The following is a 19,571-nucleotide window of genomic DNA, read 5'->3' as shown; positions in this document are numbered from 1 at the left end:
GGCGTCGTCTGTGGCTTCTGTGCACCCTGTCTGCTGCGTGTGAGGTTCCTGCCCCACCTGTGTGACCCTCTCTCCATTTCCAGCGCCGTGGCCCCACTTCTAGTCCCAGTCCTCTAGCTTCCCATCTCCGTCCCTGTCTAGTCTCTCTTCTCCACAGTCTGTTTGATTGTTTGCTTCTGAGACAGGGTCTTGCTCTGTTGCCCAGGGTGGAGTACGATGGTACAATCAGCTCACTGCAGCCTCCACCTCTTGGGCTTGGGTGATCCTTCTGCCTCAGCCTCTCAAGTAGCTGGGACTACAGGCATGTGCCACTACACCCGGCTATTTTTTCTATTTTCATAGAGACAAGATCTCACTATGTTTCCCAGGCTGGTCTCAACCTCCTGGGCTGTAGCCATCTACTCACCTCAGCTTCTGTCCATTGTCCTGTCCACCGAGGACTCACTCTAGAACACGGGTCGGATCTTACCGTCCTGCTCAGAAACCTCCAGTGGCTTCCTATTGCCTTTATTGATGTGTCTTTAAATTTTCTTTTTTTAATTCCAACTTGTACTTTAGATTCAGAGGGTACACGTGCAGGTTTGTAGCTGGGTATACCAGGTGATGCTGAGGTTTGGGGTGCCGTTGATCCTGTCTCCCAGGTACTGAGCACAGTACCCAGTGCTTAGGTTTTCAGCCCTTCCCCCACCCTCCTCTAGTGGCCCCGGTGTCTATTTTCCCCTCTTTGTGTCCATGAAAACCTAGTGTTGAGCTTCCACTGTCACATCAAACCACGCGGTGTTTGCTTTTCTGTGTCTGTGTTAATTCGCCAAGGATGATGGCCCGCAGCTGCCTCGGTTGCTGCAGAGGACATGATTTCGTGCTTTTCTGTGACAGGGCCCACTGCCTTTAATATCAAGTTTCTGTTTCTTTCTTTCTTTTTTTTTTTTTTTTTCCAGAGTTTTACTCTGTCACCCAGGCTGGAGTGCAGTGGTGCGATCTCGGCTCATTGCAACCTCCACCTCCCGGGTTCAAGCGATTCTCCTGCCTCAGCCTGCTGAGTAGCTGGAATTACAGGCCTGCGCCACCACGCCAGGCTAATTTTGTATTTTTAGTAGAGATGGGGTTTCTCCGTGTTGGTCAGGCTGGTCTTGAACTCCCGACCTCAGATGATCCGCCCGCCTCGGCCTCCCAAAGTGCTGGGATTACAGGCGTGAGCCACCGTGCCTGGCAAGTTTGTGTTTCTTATCACAGCTCTGGGTGCTTTACCCAGCAGCCTTCCCCCTGCCTGCTCCGCAGCCTGGACACCGGTGCCGGGGCCTCCAGCCCAGCCGCACAGCACTCACCTGTGGACCTTTTCAAATAGGGCTGGTGTGGAGCCGCGTCCAGGGCCCCAGCCAGTGGTCCCGCTGCCCCTGTGGGGAGGACGCGCCTGTCCTCTCTGCTTTCACAACAGCCTCTTCCTTCGGGTCTGGCTCTGGCATCACCTCCTCCAGGGAGCCACCCCTGCCCCTAGGCTGTGCCCTGTCCTCTGACTCGGCACCGCCTGGCCCTTGCTGCAGCACTAGTCTGGGCCTCCCCCTCTCCACGGTTTCAGCTGTCACGGGGCTCCTGAGGACAGGAACCAGGCTTTGTTCAAAACCCTGGTACAGGCTCTGTGCCGCGGAGTCCTTAGAATATATATACATGCTGGTGGGTTTGCCTGTATCCCAGCACTTTGGGAGGCCGAGACGGGCGGGATTTCACGAGGTCGAGATCGAGACCATCCTGGCTGCAACACGGTGAAACCCTCGGCTCTCTACTAAAAATACAAAACTAGCCGGGCGTAGGTGGCGGGCGCTTGCAGTCCCAGCTACTCCGGAGGGGCTGAGGCAGGAATGGCATAAACCCGGGAGGCGGAGGCCGGTGAGCTGAGATCCGCCACTGCACTCCAGCCTGGGCGCACAGAGCCAGACTCCATCTCAAAAAAAAAAGAAATAGGCGTGGCGGGGAAGGCGCAGGGTGTGTCTTAGGCACGCTCCATGATCCCCTCCACTCTTCACGCCCGGCCCAGAGCTGGTCGCACCGTCGGGGCCCTCAGGAGCCACTGCTGGGTTTCCCTTCTGAGTCGGGGACTGAACCAGGAGACGGTACCATCCCCGCCATCCTCCATAGAAGTGTCAGGAGCAGGAACCACCTGTCATTCTCCCACCCTGCCCATCCCAGGCTGATGGCCGCTTCTGCAACGCCCTTTTTACAGGACATCCTTACGGACCTGTCAGCAGAGAGCGAGGTGCTGGACGTGGAGTGTGAGGTGCAGGACCGCCTGGCACACAAGGTATGAGCGCAGGCTCGTGCGTCTTTCCCGTGAATGCTGACCACACAGCAGATGGGCACCTCGGCCAGGAACTGCACAGACAGCGCTGCCCGTTCCTCCTGCGCTGATTCTCACAGCCGCCCTGGGAGGTTGTAGGATTTTGTTTATTCTAAGAGAGAGAAGCCTGTTCAGAGAGAGCGAGCACCTTGCCTGAAGTCGCATGGCTACTGGAATAAGTACCAGGTTGGGCGTTTGAGCCCAGCTCTGTGGCTTTTCCTTCTCTCTTTGTGTGTTTGCTGAGAGGCAGTCTCCCTGTGTTGCCCAGGCTGGTCTTGAACTACTGGGCTCAAGTTGTCCTCCTGCCTCAGCCTCCCAGAGTGTTGGGATTACGGGCGTGAGCCACCACACCCAGCCTCCTCTGAATTATTTCAAGTAGTACATTCTTATGGTGAAGAAAAGCTTCATCACGACTCAGAGCAGCAGAGAGCGAGCACCAGGCCCTCAGGAGGCAGGCCACCCTGCTGGCACTCTGCCGGGTCATTCACACGTTCTCTGTGCAGATGGCAGATGTCACGGTGCCAAGTTCACAGTTTCACTCTCACTGTGCTATGCGTGTGAGGCTGCCTCAGCTCCTCCTGAAGGATTGAAAACCCCCCGCCCAGAGAAGAGGGGCGGGGTTTCTAGTTTTGGGGGTTTTCTGTAACTGTGGTGAGATGTTCCTGAAACACATTGGTCAGTGTCACTGTTCGTTGGTAGTTAGTGCGCAGTTCTGGGCATTCAGCGCGTTCACAGTGCCGTGTGCCCATGTCCAGTCCCACCACCCCAAGCACAAGCTCTGAACCCATCACCACTGACTTCCCCTTCCTCCCTTCCATGGCCTCTGGGAACCTCTGTTCTACTTTGTCTCTACAAGTCGTCTCTTCTGGGAACCTCACAGAAGTGGAATCGTACAGGATTTGTCCTTTTGTCACTGGCCTATTTCTTTCTTTCTTTCTTTGAGATGGAGTCTTGCTCTGTTGGTCAGGCTGGAATACAGTGGCGCCATCTCAGCTCACTACAACCTCCGCCTCCCGGCTTCAAGCCATTCTCCTGCCTCAGCCTCCCCAGCAGCTGGGACTACAGGTGCCCGCCAGCACACCCAGCTGATTTTTGTATTTTTAGTAGAGACGAGGTTTCACCATGTTGGCCAGGATGGTCTCTATCTCTTGAACTCATGATCTGCCCGTCTCAGCCTCCCAAATTGCTGAGATTACAGGCTTGAGCCACCACGCCCGGACTGTTTTTGTTTTTGAGACAGGGTCTTGCTATGTCACCCACGCTAGAGTGCAATGGTGTAATCATAGCTCACTGCAGCCTCCATCTCCCAGGCTCAAGTGATCTTCCCACCTCAGCCTCCCAAGTAGCTGGGATTACAGGCGTGTGCCACCATGCCTGGCTAATTTTTTACTTTGTATTTTGTAGAGATGGGGGTCTCACTATGTTGCCCAGGCTGGTCTTGAACTCCTGGCTCAAGCAGTCCTCTTGCCTCAGCCTCCCAAAGTTCTGGGATTGCAGGCGTGAGCCACCGCGCCCGGCCCTTTGCTGTCTTTTTTGTATGCCAGTTCACAAAAGACTCCAGTTTGACTGTTCCTGGGTGTGTGTGAGGAAAGGAGGAACTGTAAGCCTTAGTACAGAGATGCCCCAGAAACCCATCAGGGGCCAAGGGGCTTGACCTGGGTGGATCTGCTCAGGCAAAGGCTTTACATGACCACAAGCTGAGGACCCCCGGCCTGGCTGGCAGCTGAGGCCCCCGTGTGCTGTGTTCGTATTTTAGTGACAGTTTGTCCCTTGGGTCGGGAAGGCTGCCACTCGGGGCCTGTCCTGTGCTCTTGGCTTCATTAGTGCCAAGTCGCGCTGAGTTTGGCTCCGACGCTGTCCACAGTAATCAGACTCCAAATCTGCGCGGCCGAAAGGGCCTTGGCGTTTTGTTGTTGGAAGTGTGCCGGGGAGGCTCGCCGGCAGCGGCTTACTCCACATCCTGCTGGGCTCTGCCTGCCCGGCGCCAGCCACACAGTAGGTGCCCAGTGAGTGTCGCCTGGAGTTGACTGCATCCCCCCGTCGCAAGAGAGAGAAAGGGCATCTGGGGATTTGTTAAGAAATGCCGTCAGGGCCGGGTGCGGTGGCTCATGCCTGTAATCCCAGCACTTTGGGAGGCCGAGACGGGTGGATCACGAGGTCAGGAGATGGAGACCATCCTGGCTAACACGGTGAAACCCCGTCTCTACTAAAAATACAAAAAATTAGCCGGGCGAGATGGTGGGCGCCTGTAATCCCATCTACTGGCTGGGAGAATAGCCTGAACCCGGGAGGCAGAGCTTGCAGTGAGCCGAGATGGCGCCACTGCACTCCAGCCTGGGCGACAGAGCGAGACTCCGTCTCAAAAAAAAAAGAAACTTGTAGTTGCATTAGAGATGATGAAAAACAGTCTCCCATCTTCTGTGGGATTTCCTCCACCTCATCCTGTTAGAATAGAAGCTTTATGGGACGGGGCCAGGCCCACTTTTCTCCGGGCCCAGCACAGGAGCACAGTGAGAAAGCATTTTGAAGATATTTCTCATTGACGGGGCCGTTTCCCTGGCACTGCTTTTCTTTTTTAAAAATCTTTTGAGGGCTTAACTGCATGTAGGGAATGGCTTTATTTTTTTCTTTATTTATTTATTTTTTTTTGAGACGGAGTCTTGCTCTGTCGCCCAGGCTGGAGTGCAGTGGCTGGATCTCAGCTCACTGCAAGCTCCGCCTCCCGGGTTCACGCCATTCTCCTGCCTCAGCCTCCCGAGTAGCTGGGACTACAGGCGCCCGCCACCTCGCCCGGCTGGTTTTTTGTACTTTTTAGTAGAGACGAGGTTTCACTGTGTTAGCCAGGATGGTCTCGATCTCCTGACCTCGTGATCCGCCTGTCTCGGCCTCCCAAAGTGCTGGGATTACAGGCTTGAGCCACCGCGCCCGGCCCTATTTTTTTCTTTTATTATTTTTATGATGATTTTTTTCAGAAACAGTCTCACTGTACCACCCAAGCTGGAGTGCAGTGGGGCATAGTTCGCTGTAACCTTGAACTCCTGGGCTCAAGTGATCCTCCTGCCTCAGCCTCCCAAAGTGTTGGGATTACAGGCATGAGCCACCACATCCAGCCAACTACTTAATTTTCAAGAAGCCTGTTTCAGAGGACAGATGTATATGTCAGAAAATTTTAAATTTTTGCTGGACACAGTGGCTCATGCCTGTAATCCCACTACTTTGGGAGGCTGAGGCGGGCGGATCATGAGGTCAGGAGTTTGAGACTAGCCTGGCCAATATGGTGAAACCCCGTCTCTACTAAAACTACAAAAATTAGCTGGACGTGGTGGCATGCACCTGTAATCCCAATTACTCAGGAGGCTAGGCAGGAGCATCACTTGAACCTGAGAGGCAGAGGACGCAGGGAGCCGAGATCACACCACTGCACTCCAGCCTGGCCGACAGAGCGAGACTCTGTCATTCATTCATTCATTCATTCATAAATAAATAAAATTTTATTTATTTTTTGAAGTTAAAGCCAAACCTAACCGCCCCAAAACTCACTTAGTTTTACCTTTGCAAGAACAGTGGATGCTTATCAGCTTCTTTGATTCAGAACTTTATGAATTTTGTTGTTTTAGAGAAATGGGGTCTTGCTACATTGCCCAGGCTGGTCTCAACCTCATGGGCTCAAGTTATCCTCCTGCCTCAGCCTCCCAAATAGCTAGGACTGCCGGTGTGAGCCACTTGGCCCAGCTCTAGAATTTTATGTTTAAATGTCATTTAAAAAGTGTAAATCTGACCAGCCATAGGAACTTGGCTGAAGTGAATTGTGGTATGTTCACATAGCACTAAACGGTGTAGCTACAGACAAAGCCACAGAAATGTATCTGTGGAAAGATGTTTGGTTGTTTTTGGGTTTTTTTAGGGTGGGACAGGGTCTTACTGTGCTGCCCAGTGGTGCAGTCATGACTCACAGCAGCCTGCATTTTCTGTGCTCAAGCGATCCTTCCACCTCAGCCTCCTGAGGAGCTGGACTATACGTGCTCGCCACCAAGGCCGGTTATTTTTTATTTTTATTTTTATTTTTTGAGTAGAGACAGGATCCAGGCTGGTCTTGTATTTTTATTTTAGTAGAGACTGTGTTGCCCAAGCTGGTCTTGAACTTCTGGGCTCAAGTGATCCTCCTGCCTTGGCCTTCCAAAGTGCTGGGATTACAGGCGTGAAGCACCGTGCTTCATGTCAGGCTCTGTGCAAGGGGCCAGGAGCATAGCCATGCACCATGGATGTGGCTGCTGAGCCCATGATCTCAGATCCCGGGAGAGACTCACACATCAGTGCACAGCGTCATCCCATCTCGAGTCTCCCCTGGGCCTGCCTTGTCTGAGGATTAACTACCTTCTTTGTCTGTGTTTTTAGGGTATTTCACAAGCTGCCAGATACGTTTACCGACGACTCATCAACGACGGGATTTTGAGCCAAGCCTTCAGCATTGCTCCTGTGAGATCTTAGTTAACTTTCTTTCCTTCTCCTCTCTGGAGCTGTTGTTTTTACCCTTCGCCTCATTCTGCTGTCTGTCCTCTAGGAGTACCGGCTGGTCATCGTGGGCCACAGCCTCGGGGGTGGGGCGGCCGCCCTGCTGGCCACCATGCTCCGAGCCACCTACCCGCAGGTCAGGTGCTACGCCTTCTCCCCGCCTCGGGGGCTGTGGAGGTGAGCCTTTGTTTTCCTGCTCTAATAGCTTGCTACTTAGTGTCATGTGGTCAAGACTCATCTTTTTTTTTTTTTCCTTTTCCCCCCCCTCCCGCTCCCCGCCGAGAAGGAGTCACGCTCTCAGTGGCATGATCCACCTCCCAGGTTCAAGCCGTTCTTCTGCCTCAGCCTCTCGAGTAGCTGGGACTATGGGTGCACGCCACCATGCTGGCTAATTTTTGTATTTTTAGTAGAGATGGGGTTTCACCATGTTGGTCAGGCTGGTCTCTAACCCCTGACCTCGTGTTCCACCGCCTTGGCCTCCCAAAGTGCTGGGATTACAAGTGTGAGCCACTGCACCCGGCCAAGACTCCTCTTTTATTCATCACCTAATCACAATTTTTCATCCACAAGAGAGATTTGTGGTTTTTGTTTTGTTTTGTTTTTTGAGACGGAGTCTCGCTGTTTCCCAGGCTGGAGTCAGTGGCACGAGCCTGGCTCACTGCAAGCTCCACCTCCCGAGTTCAAGCGAGTCTCCTGCGTCAGCCTTCTGAGTAGCTGAGATTACACTTGCGTGCCACGACACCCGGCTAATTTCTGTATTTTCAGTAGTGGCAGGGTTTCGCCATGTTGGCCAGGCTGGTCTTGAACTCCTGACCTCAAGTGACCCGCGTGCCTCGGCCTCCCAAAGTGCAGGGATTACAGGCATAAGCCACCGCACCCAGCTGAGGTTTGTTTTGAAGCACTGTTTCACAGAAGAAGGTCTGTGTAGCCTTTCTTAGACCTGTCTGACCATACCTTTAATTTCCTAAAGCATTTCATTCTGAGATTCTTTTTTCAAACAGACTTTATTTTTTAGAGCAGTTTTAGGTTGACAGCAAAATTGAGCAGAAGGTTGTAGGGACTTCTCCTACCCTCCCTCCCCATAAGCATGCACAGCCTCCCCCATTCTCACAGCCCTGGCAGAGGGCGGCTGCTGACATCCATGCGCCTGGTGGGTCGTCCAGAGCCCAGTGTGCTGAGCGGTGCTTCTCGGGGGGCATATGCTGTGGGCGGTGACACATGCACAGTGGACATGTTTAAAGACATTTTTATGAGTTTGAAAAGTACTCTATTTTATTTTATTTATTTTTTTGAGACGGAGTCTCCAGGCTGGAGTGCAGTGGCCAGATCTCAGCTCACCACAAGCTCCGCCTCCCAGATTTACGCCATTCTCCTGCCTCAGCCTCCCGAGTAGCTGGGACTACAGGCACCCGCCACCTCACCCGGCTAGTTTTTTGTATTTTTTTAGTAGAGACGGGGTTTCACCATGTTAGCCAGGATGGTCTCGATCTCCTGACCTCGTGATCCGCCCATCTCAGCCTCCCAAAGTGCTGGGATTACAGGCTTGAGCCATCGCGCCCGGCCTTTTATTTTTATTTTTTGAGATGGAGTCTTGCTCTGTCGCCCAGGCTGGAGTGCAGTGGTGCGATCTCGGCTCACTGCAACCTCTGCCTCCCAGGTTCACGTCATTCTCCTGCCTCAGCCTCCGCCTGAGTAGCTGGGACTACAGGCGCCCACCACCATGCCTGGCTAATTTTTTGTATTTTTTAGTAGAGACGGGGTTTCACTGTGTTAGCCAGGATGGTCTCGATCTCCTGACCTCGTGATCCACCCACCTTGGCCTCCCAAAGTGGTGGGATTACAGGCGTGAGCCACCGCGCCCAGCTGAAAAGTACATTTTTTTTGCTGATTCAGCATACTGACCGTTCTGTGTAACCTTTTGCCGTGATTATAAAGGAATATTATACCACTTTATTTCATTGAAATGAAATAAAGGGCCAGGCATGGTGGCTCATGCCTGTAATCCCAGCCCTTTGGAATGATTAAAAAGTAAGTACGTAAAGAACAAAAAGAGCTTTTCTTTGCGTATTTGGTTTCTTTGACGTATAGTTCACACAGGAAAAAATGGGAGAATATATAAATGCTTAAATCTTCCCCTCGATATAGCAGTGTTCAGAGTAATGAATTGTTACCTAGCAGTCTACAGAGGCAGACATTAATTTTTTAAAAACTTAAACTTCAGTCGTCTGTTTTCTTGCTGTCTTATTTTTTTATTGACACAGGGTCTTGCTCTGTCTCCCAGGCTGGAGTGCCGTGGCACAGTCATGGCTCACTGTAGCCTCTGCCTCCCAAGTAGCTGGGACCACAGGCATACACCACCACGTCCAGCTAATTTTTTTTTTTTTTTTTTTTTTTTGAGACGGAGTCTCGCTCTGTCGCCCAGGCTGGAGTGCAGTGGCCGGATCTCAGCTCACTGCAAGCCAGCTAATTTTTTATAAGGAACAGGGTCTTGCTATGTTGCCCGGGCTGGCCTTGAACTCCTGGGCTCAAGTGATCCTCCTGCCTCAGCTACAAAGTGCTGGGATTAAAGGTATTGAGCCACTGTGCCTGGCCTCATTTTCTTGCTTTCTGGTACAACAAAGTATTCTCAAGTTTTGGGCTTGAAATGAGCAATTTTTTTTTTCCCCGTTGTCCATATCTGGAAGCAACCATTTCTCCAAGGAATATTGGTTCCTTTTAGTGGGAAATGGTATTTCTGAACTGAAATCTGGGCACTGGTGGTTCTCATTACCACAGAGCTGGTCATAATTCCCAGGCCTTTTTATTGGAAAGAGGTAGGAAAGGCTTTTGTTACACCAAAGAGAAAATGTAATCATAGTGTGTAGTGATACTTCAAGATCAGGAGGCTGGGCATGGTGGCTCACACCTGTAATCCCATCACTTTGGGAGGCTGAGGCAGGAGGATCACCTGAGCCCAGGAGATCGAGACTAGCCTGGGCAACATAGAAGGACCCCGTTCCTTACAAAAATGAGCTGGACGTGGTGACACGTGCCTGTGGTCCCAGCTATTCGGGAGGCTGAGGCAGTAGGATTGCCTGAACCCAGGACAAAGAGGTTGCAGTGAGCCGAGATCGTGCCACTGTACTCCAGCCGGGGTTACAGAGCAAGACTCTGTCTCAAAAAAAAAAAAAAAAATTAACGATCAGGGTTTTTACCTGTACCAAATGGTTGTACGTTGTTTTCACTGAAACTGTGTCTTTTTTTCTTCTTATCTGAAAAATTTGGTTTCTGTCAACAGTAACCCATTTATTACATGTCCCTCACAATATATGTATATGTAGAGATACACAGATCGCCCTTTCTGAATAGTAATACCAGCATGACATCTAACAGTAGGATGACGGGGGTTTGCCATGTCTGTGCAGTTTGCTTTCTTTTTTTTTTTTTTTTTAATTCTTTTTTTTTGAGACGGAGTCTCGCTGTGTCACCCAGGCTGGAGTGCAGTGGCCGGATCTCGGCTCACAGCAAGCTCCGCCTCCCAGGTTCACGCCATTCTCCTGCCTTAGCCTCCCAAGTAGCTGGGACTACAGGCGCCCGCCACCTCGCCCGGCTAGTTTTTTGTATTTTTTTAGTAGAGACGGGGTTTCACCGTGTTAGCCAGGATGGTCTCGATCTCCTGACCTCATGATCCGCCCGTCTCGGCCTCCCAAAGTGCTGGGATTATAGGCTTGAACCACCGCGCCCAGTTTGCTTTCTTGCAAAGATGTATTCCTGGTAGAGATGTACAGCCAGGTTACTGTGGTTTTTTTAAGTCACTTGAAATAATTCTTCTGTTTGGTTAATACACTATTAGGTTCATTTGTTTCATTTAGCTTATTTAAGGGATTGCTTCTTGTTATTTTGTGTCATTTTGTTTTCTAATGATGTAAAATAAAACATTAACAGGTTCCAAAGACAACTCAACAAAGCAGGGTGCATTCAGAGAAATCTCATTTCCATCCTTGTTCCCTCAAAAATGTCCTTTCTGGCCAGGTGCGGTGGCTCACACCTGTAATCCCAGCACTTTGGGAGGCCAAGGCAGGCGGATCACGAGGTCAGGAGATCGAGACCATCTTGGCTAACGTGGTGAAACCTCGTCTCTACTAAAAATACAAAAACTTAACTGGGCGTGGTGGCGGGCGCCTGTAGTCCCAGCTACTCGGGAGGCTGAGACAAGAGAACAGCATGAACCCGGGAGGCGGAGGTTGCAGTGAGCCGAGATCGCACCACTGATTCCAGCCTGGGGGAAAGGCGGACAGAGAGCAAGGCTCCTCAAAAAAAAAAAAAAAAAAAAAAAAAAAGTCCTGTCACCCCAGAGGTTGAAGTGTGTGGTGATTTTGACTGGCGTTTCCGTTATGTCCATGGCTGGAAGGAAGCGTGTCTGTGTTCCTCTCCTGTTGGTGAAAGGCTGCACTTTCTCCCTGCTCTTCTGCCTCTGGTGGTGGCTGTTCACTTTCACCACATGTCCTGAGATGACCCCGCAGCGGCACACACAGCCTCCTCCTTCTCCCAGCTGTGCGGGACGCACTATTGTGTGACTCATTGTGAGCTGAAGGCAGCTCTGGGGATGGGTATCTGGAGGCTCCCAGCCTCTGCCGGTGCAGGTTCTGCCGCAGTCAATCGCCTGTTGCCTCTGCCCTTCATTTTTGCCAGTGCATCTTTGATGGAGTCTTCCAAGTGTGGTTTCTGGGTCAAAGGACAGATCCATGTGCCTGGTCCACCTTGGTGTCCCGTTTGCAGTTTTAGCCGTGGGGCGTCTCTGTCGGACGTATATTGTGGCTTTAGTAGGATCTGGCCAGTCAGTCGCCGTAACTGAAGTTTCCCCTCCCCTCCCTTTAGAGAAGAGAGAACAGAGCTGAGGTCTGGGAAACTAACCCCTCAGTGTCACTGATTTCTTTCGTGGAAGCCCTTGTGGGCAGTGTCGTCGTAAAGCTAACGTCCTCTCGTTTGGAATTTCAGCAAAGCTCTGCATGAATATTCTCAGAGCTTCATCGTGTCGCTCGTCCTGGGGAAGGATGTGATTCCCAGGTAAGCCTGCCTGGTGCTGCGCCCGGGGCTGGGGGGTAGGGACTGCTGGGTCCCAGCCTCAGTGTGCCTCTTTGCTAAACAGGCTCAGTGTGACCAACTTGGAAGATCTGAAGAGAAGAATCTTGCGGGTGGTTGCGCAGTGCAATAAACCCAAGGTAAGCAGGTGCCTTGTTGAGAGGGTCTGCAGGACACAGGGCCTGTCCCTAAGATCCTGTGGAGAGCCGGGAGGAATTGCACCCTCAGTGCAGGACACTCTATGCTGTTTCTAGAAGCTCTCCTTCCACCCTCTGGTCAGATTCTGGTCTAGGACTCTGTGATATTTAAGAAAGCAAATGGGCCGGGCGCGGTGGCTCACGCCTGTAATTCCGGCACTTTGGGAGGCCGAGGTGGGTGAATCACGAGGTCAGGAGATCGAGACCATCCTGGCTAACACGGTGAAACCCCGTCTCTACTAAAAATACAAAAACTTAGCTGGGCGTGATGGCGAGCGCCTGTAATCCCAGCTACTGGGAGGTTGAGGCAGGAGAATGGTGTGAACCCAGGAGGCGGAGCTTGCAGTGAGCCCAGATCGCACCACTGCACTCCTCTGGGCAACAGGGCGAGACTCTGTCTCAAAAAAAAAAAGAAAGCAAATGGCTACGGCAAGTGCCGGAAATGTCACAGGGAGGAAATAGGATCTGGGCTGGGCCCACTGGCGCATGCCTGGAATCCCAGCACCTCAGGAGGCCGAGGCAGGAGAATCCCTTGAGGCCAACCTGGGCAACACAACAAGACCCTGTCTCTATTCTAAAAAAAAAAAGAAAAAGAAAATACTCTGGAGGAACTATCCATTTGATTTTGCTTTCTAACAAACTTCTTAGTCCTGTCTTGTGACTAACAGTATGTTAATGCCTTTTGGCTTTTTGTCTGAAAGCTTAGGAAGCGAGGCTGCCAAATAGAGCTTAAGAGGTACAGGCACATTTATCTATACTGTGGATATCATGCAGTTATTAAAATGGTGATATGTGTCCATGTCAGGGGTTTTTTAACATAGTGGTAGAAATTTATGTCTGCTGGCCAGGTGCAGTGGCTCACACCTGTAACCTCAGCACAGGTTAAGGCGGGCGGATCCTGAGTCAGGAGTTTGAGACTAGCCTGGCCGACATGGCAAAACCATATCTCTACTAAAAATACAAAAATGAGCTATGGGTGGTGGTGGGTGCCTGTAATCCCAGCTACTTGGGAGGCTGAGGCAGAAGAGTCGCTTGAACCTGGGAGGCAGAGGTTGCATGAGCCGAGATTCCTGCACCACTGCACTCCAGCCTGTGGGATACAATGAGGCTCTCTCTCCAAAAAAAAAAAAAGAAACGAAACTTAGGTCTGCCGATAGAGATAGATATCCATTGAAAAGTTAAAAAAAAAAAAAAAAAATTAAAAATTATTAAGAGAGAAGACTTATGGCAGAGGGTGGGGACAAGGAGATACAGATATATGAATTTTGACAAAAATTTGAAAAGACATATGCCACGTGTGGTTTTGTTTAGTGTGGGTAGAGATGATTTTTATTTGTTTAACCCCTTTGTTTTCTGACCTTTCTTATGGTTTTGTTCCTTTCTTATGGTGTGTTCAGAAAGAAGAAACACAAATTTTTCTCCTTATCAATTACCTTCCCCAGTTTTTTCTTTTTTGAGACAGGGTCTCGCTCTCTCACCCAGGCTGGAGTGCAGCGGCGCCATCTTGGCTCACTGCAGCCTCCCAAGTTCAAGTGATCCTCCCACCTCAGCCTCCTGAGTAGTTGGGACTACAAGCACTCGCCACCACACCTGGCTAATTTTTGTATTTTTTGTAGAGACAGGGTCTCACCATGTTGCCCAGGCTGGTCTCAAACTTCTGGGCTGAAGCAATCCGCTTGCCTTGCTGCCCAAAGTGCTGGGATTACAGGTGTGAGCCACTGCTGTGCCCATCCTAAAATTTTTTTTAGAAATTAGTATCTAGGGGCCGGGCGCGGTGGCTCAAGCCTGTAATCCCAGCACTTTGGGAGGCCGAGACGGGCGGATCACGAGGTCAGGAGATCGAGACCATCCTGGCTAACGCGGTGAAACCCCGTCTCTACTAAAAAAATACAAAAAACTAGCCGGGCGCGGTGGCCGGCGCCTGTAGTCCCAGCTACTCGGGAGGCTGAGGCAGGAGAATGGCGTAAACCCGGGAGGCGGAGCTTGCAGTGAGCTGAGATCCGGCCACTGCACTCCAGCCTGGGCGACAGAGCGAGACTCCGTCTCAAAAAAAAAAAAAAAAAAAAAAAAAAGAAATTAGTATCTAGGCCGGGCCTGGTGGCTCACGCCTATAATCCCAGCACTTTGGGAGGCCGAGGCGGGCAGATCACCTGAGGTCGGGAGTTCCAGACCAGCCTGACCAAAATGGAGAAACCCCGTCTCTACTAAAAATACAAAAAATTAGCCGGGTGTGGTGGCAGGAGCCTGTAATGCCAGCTACTCAGGAGGCTGAGGTAGGAGAATCGCTTGAACCCAGGAGGCAGAGATTGTGGTGCCAAGATCGCGCCATTGCACTCCAGCCCGTAGAAATTAGTATCTAATGCCTTTCAGAGAAGGGCAAAACTGATTTGCAGAATTGCCTGAAAATAATTAAGTGAAATGGCCCTCACAGGCTGTATGACTTGGTTTTTAAATATTACTCCGCGTGCGATGGTTTTACTGCCCAGGAGAGAGCCTACACTCATGGTCTGTGACTGGGCACCGACGCGGGTCCTGAGCCGAGGCGGCTGCCACCCAGCACAGCTTGCCATGCGTCTTTGGTGGAGTCTTCCAAGCGCGGTTTCTGGCTCAATGAGCAGATCCATGTGTCTGGTCCGCCTTGGTGTTTGGGGAGGTCTCGGGTGACAGAGGGTGAGTGACAGCATTCTACTGCTTGGGTCTCGCCCTCAGTACAAGATCTTGCTGCACGGTTTGTGGTATGAACTGTTCGGAGGGAACCCCAACTTTCCCACGGAGCTGGACGGGGGCGACCAGGAAGTCCTGACACAGCCTCTTCTTGGGGAGCAGAGCCTACTGACACGCTGGTCTCCGGCCTACAGCTTCTCCAGCGACTCCCCACTGGACTCTTCTCCCAAGTACCCGCCGCTCTACCCTCCCGGCAGGATCATCCACCTGCAGGAGGAGGGCGCCTCGGGGCGGTGAGTGCGGCGTGGTGGGCAGGCAGGAGGAGAGCGGGGGTCAGCCCTGGGGCTGCTTGGCGGCTGATGTCTCTCCTTTTCTGCTTCAGGTTTGGCTGCTGCTCTGCTGCTCAGTATAGCGCCAAGTGGTCACACGAAGCGGAATTCAGCAAAATACTCATAGGTCCGAAGATGCTCACAGACCACATGCCAGACATACTGATGCGGGCCTTGGACAGCCTGGTCTCCGACAGGGCGGCCTGCGTCTCCTGTCCGGCACAAGGGGTCTCCGGGGTGGACGTGGCCTGACCAGGGCTACGGGAAACTGTCCCAGGAATGATGGACTCACGCTTTTGTCCTTAAACTGACCTACCATCCGAGGAATTCCCATGATGCCAAAACAGCGGACGTCCGTCAACGGGAATCGGATGGGAACCGAGTTCCATGGTCTCAATGACAGAACGGTTTATGGGAAGTCACTGTGGCCATTGTAGCAGAAGCAGCGAGCACGCTCAGGTGATGGGACTCCTGAGACCCAGCGGCCGCGGAGACAGCCTCGGGAAGCCCGGGCCCACGGATGGATCCCTTGGCTGTCTAAGGACTGCTCCAGACGTGCTGGAATCCAGGGCCCGCCCGGAAGACCGTGAACAGATCCGTAGCCTCCCACCCCCAAGCCAGCCCTTTTCATCCAACTCGGTTTACAGGCGTGGTTTGTTTTTCAAACTGGGCTTCCTGGCTGTGCAAATGGAACTCTTGTGAGGGTGCGGCCTGGGGTTTTCTCCAAGGGCAGCCCTGGGCTCTGGCTGGGGAGGAAAATGAAACCCAGTTGGGGAAGTGAGTGGAGCCCCTGGCCACGCCCCTCCGAGCCACAGCGCCCCCGCGCCTGTTCCCACCGCCGTTGTTTCATTGTGTCCGCATCCAGAGTTGCTGATTGAATTCTTGCTACTCTTCTGGCTCTGGGGTCGGCCAGTGGATTCAGGAGTTAAAACAATAAAGCACGCGTCACGGTAGTGCCTGTGTGTACAGTCGCGTGCTCTCTTACTGGGGATTTCCAGGTAGCGCTAATACACTGGGTGGTTGTAGAGCAATGATGTTTCCAGGTGCTTTTTAAACCTCAGGGTTCTGGCTTCAGATGGAAGACTGCACAGCACTGACTTCACCCCTCCCACTGGAAGCCCAACAGAATAACAGGAGGGAGATTTCTCCAAAAAGCACAGACCCACAGGATGGGAGAAGACACTCCAACAGTCAGATGACGCGCAGTACAGAAGCTTAGGCAGGAAGGAAAGACATGAACAGACCCCAGCTTACAAGACCCTGGGCAGCTGTGAAGTGGGGTTGAGGCAGACAAGACCAGCTAAGGAGCAGGTTTGCTCGAAAGCGGGAAGAAACCTGGCCCGTCGTTTGCTCTGAGGTGGAAGGCGGGGACTGGACACAAGCACAGTTGAGGGAAGGAGACTCTGCCCTCCTGACTCCCCAAGTCTTCAAGAAGATTCTCCCAGGAAATCTGACCTCAGAAGACACCTCCGTGGGGCCTGTGCTGTCACAGCCATGCCACCCTAGAGCTTTGTAAAGCCTGCAAAGGGTCCTTTCAAAACTTCAGGCCAGGCACGGTGGCGCATGCCTGTAATCCCAGCACTGTGGGGAGGACACAGTGGGCGGATCACCTGAGGTCAGGAGTTCGAGACCAGCCTGGTCAACATGGTGAAACCCTGTCTCTGCTACAAATACAAAAATTAGCCAGGAGTGGTGGTGTGCGCCTATAGCCCCAGCTATTCAGGAGACTGAGGCAGGAGAATCACTTAAACCTGGGAGGCGGAGGTTGCAGTGAGCTGAGATCATGGCACTGCACTCCAGCCTGGGCAACAGAGCAAGACTCCACCTCAAAAAAATAAGTAAATAAATAAATAGCCAGGCGTGGTGGCAGGTACCTGTAATCCCAGCTACTCAGGAGGTGAGGCAGGAGAATTGCTTGACCCCAGGAGGCAGAGGCTGCAGTGAGCCGAGATTATGCCACTGCATTCCAGCTTGGGTGACAGAGCAAGACTGTCTCAAAAAAAAAAAAAAAAGAAAAAGGCTATAGCAGCGTCCAACTGCTACAAGCTTGTTTCTAAACCCAATTCCTGCACTCACCTAGTGTCAGAAAGGTACAAGATGGACTTGCTACATGGTGTGACCTCCTAGGGAACTGTTTCCAACTTCAGCCTTTAAGCATAAGCCAAGGACTCCTGACACTAGAACAAGAGACCAAAAGAAACAGATGATGTGGGCAGAAGCTCCTGATGACCCATGCCATGGCTTGGGACTCAGAGAAAGCGCTGTGACTCAGAACTGACCCTAGAGGCTCACAGTGGAGAGAGCAGAAAAGAGCTCCTGAAGATGAAAAGCATCAGAGACAAAATCAAAACCTCAAAGATGATGATAAACCGGGAAAAGAAAAGGTTACGAGGCCACTCCAGGTCTGACATCTGAGTTTGAAAGTCATGAATTTCCAAGATAGAAAGAGGCCACCAAGTGCACAGCACGGTGGATAAAATAAACCCTAGAATGTGGAAGAGAAAAGGACAATCTCACAAGATCTAAGAAAAAATACATCCCAACAGAAATGGCTAAGAACAATCATGGAAGAACTGCCTTCAAAAGTCTGAAGGGCCCAGACACAGTGGCTCAGGCCTGTAATCATTCCATTTTGGGAGGCCAAAGTGGGAGGATTCCTTGAGCTCAAGACAAGTGTGGGCAACACAGCAAGACCCTGTCTCTACAGGGGGAAAAAAAAAAATTGAGATGGAGTCTCACTTTGTCACCCAGGCTGGAGTGCGGTGGCACAATCTCGGCTCACTGCAACTTTGTCTCCCAGGTTCAAGCAATTCTTCTGCCTCAGGCTCCCAAGTAGCTGGGATTACAGGCGTGTACCACCACACCTGGCTAATTTTTGTATTTTTAGTAGACACAGGGTCTCACCATGTTGGCCAGGCTGCTCTCGAACCCCTGACCTCAAATGATCTGCCCACCTTGGCCTCCCAAAGTGCTGGGATTACAGGCATGAGCCACTGCGCCCGGCCAAGAATAAATTTTCTTTTTTTTTTTTTTGAGACGGAGTCTCGCTCTGTCGCCCAGGCTGGAGTGCAGTGGCCGGATCTCAGCTCACTGCAAGCTCCGCCTCCCGGGTTTACGCCATTCTCCTGCCTCAGCCTCCCGAGTAGCTGGGACTACAAGCACCCGCCACCTCACCCGGCTAGTTTTTTTTTTTTTTTTTGTATTTTTTAGTAGAGACGGGGTTTCACCGTGTTAGCCAGGATGGTCTCGATCTCCTGACCTCGTGATCCGCCCGTCTCGGCCTCCCAAAGTGCTGGGATTACAGGCTTGAGCCACCGCGCCCGGCCAAGAATAAATTTTTTTAACTAAAGGGAGGCTGGGTGCAGTGGGCCAAAGCCTGTAGTCCCAGCTACTTGAGAGCCTGCAGTGGGAGGATCAGTTGAGCTCAGGAGTTTGAGTCTAAGCCTGGTCAACATAGCAAGAGCCTGTCTCAAAATAAAAAATCTCCAACCTGAGCAACATAGTCAGATCCCATCTCTACAAAACAAAATTAGCTGGGCATGGTGGTGCACACCTGTAGTCCCTGCTACTCGGGACGCTGAGCAGGCCTGCTTGAGCCCAGGTCATCGAGGCCACAGTAAGCTGAGATGATGCTCCTGCACTCCAGCCTGGGTAACAAAGTAAGACCCTGTCTCAATATAACTTAAAAGGGATGTTAACACCAACCTAGAATTTTAGGCCCAGCCAGAGGTACTGTAAAACAGTTGTCAAGATGCAGGGGCTCAAAAATAAGAGTGATGCCTTACTTAACAGCAGGTAAACATTCTGAGAAACACATGGGTGATTTCATTGTTAACATCAGCCTACTACAGACCTAGGTCGAAGGTGGGGCCTGTTCACTGCTCACAGGCTACTCGCCTGCACAGCCGGTTACTATACTGAATGCAGTTGGCAGTTTTAACAGTGGTATTTGCGTATCTGTACACAGAAAAGTTACAGTAAAAATAAGGTAGTCTCACACACTATCATATATGCAATACACTGTTGACTACAATGTCATTACATGATGCATGACTGTGTGTACTTCCAGCACACTCTCAAGGAGCTCTTGGAGAAACCACTCAGGATGAAGTAAATCAAAAAAAGAGAATCTAGGTGCAGGAAATGAAGACCAGCACCTAAGAGAGGTGCAGGTCAGATGACTTCAGGAAAATGGATATTGGCAAAATAACAACACATCTGAACATCTTGAGAGGTTTAGGCAACAGATGAAAAGTTCACAGCTGAGGCCGGGCACAGTGGCTCATACCTGTAATCCCAGCACTTTGGGAGGCTGAGGTGGAATGGTGGCTTCAGGCCAGGAGTTCAGGACCAGCCTAGGTAACATAGGGAAACCCCAATCTACTAAAAATTTTAAAAATTAGCTGGGCATGGTTGCACACACCTGTGGTCCCAGCTACTCAGGAGGCTAGGGCAGGAGGATCACTTGAGCCCAGG

The 19,571-nt window shown here is 51.5% G+C and overlaps 1 protein-coding gene across 2 annotated transcripts in view; it reads left to right on the top strand.

Annotated features, from left to right (window-relative positions):
• DAGLB (diacylglycerol lipase beta) overlaps nucleotides 1–16,051 on the top strand; it is a 40,514-nt gene extending 24,463 nt beyond the window's left edge. For both annotated transcript variants that reach the window (XM_003895703.3, XM_003895702.3), the window contains 7 exons: nucleotides 2,219–2,296; nucleotides 6,728–6,808; nucleotides 6,894–7,021; nucleotides 11,822–11,890; nucleotides 11,973–12,045; nucleotides 14,812–15,059; nucleotides 15,149–16,051. In XM_003895703.3, the coding sequence (XP_003895752.1) occupies nucleotides 2,219–2,296; nucleotides 6,728–6,808; nucleotides 6,894–7,021; nucleotides 11,822–11,890; nucleotides 11,973–12,045; nucleotides 14,812–15,059; nucleotides 15,149–15,347 (876 nt within the window). In that variant the 3' untranslated portion in view covers nucleotides 15,348–16,051. The remainder of the gene's footprint in view (nucleotides 1–2,218; nucleotides 2,297–6,727; nucleotides 6,809–6,893; nucleotides 7,022–11,821; nucleotides 11,891–11,972; nucleotides 12,046–14,811; nucleotides 15,060–15,148) is intronic.
• The last annotated feature ends 3,520 nt before the right edge of the window (nucleotides 16,052–19,571 follow it).

The sequence above is a fragment of the Papio anubis genome, chromosome 4 (genome assembly GCF_008728515.1).
Source record: "Papio anubis isolate 15944 chromosome 4, Panubis1.0, whole genome shotgun sequence".
Classification (NCBI taxonomy): Eukaryota; Metazoa; Chordata; class Mammalia; order Primates; family Cercopithecidae; genus Papio; species Papio anubis.
This window is presented reverse-complemented; position numbering and strand designations above follow the sequence as displayed.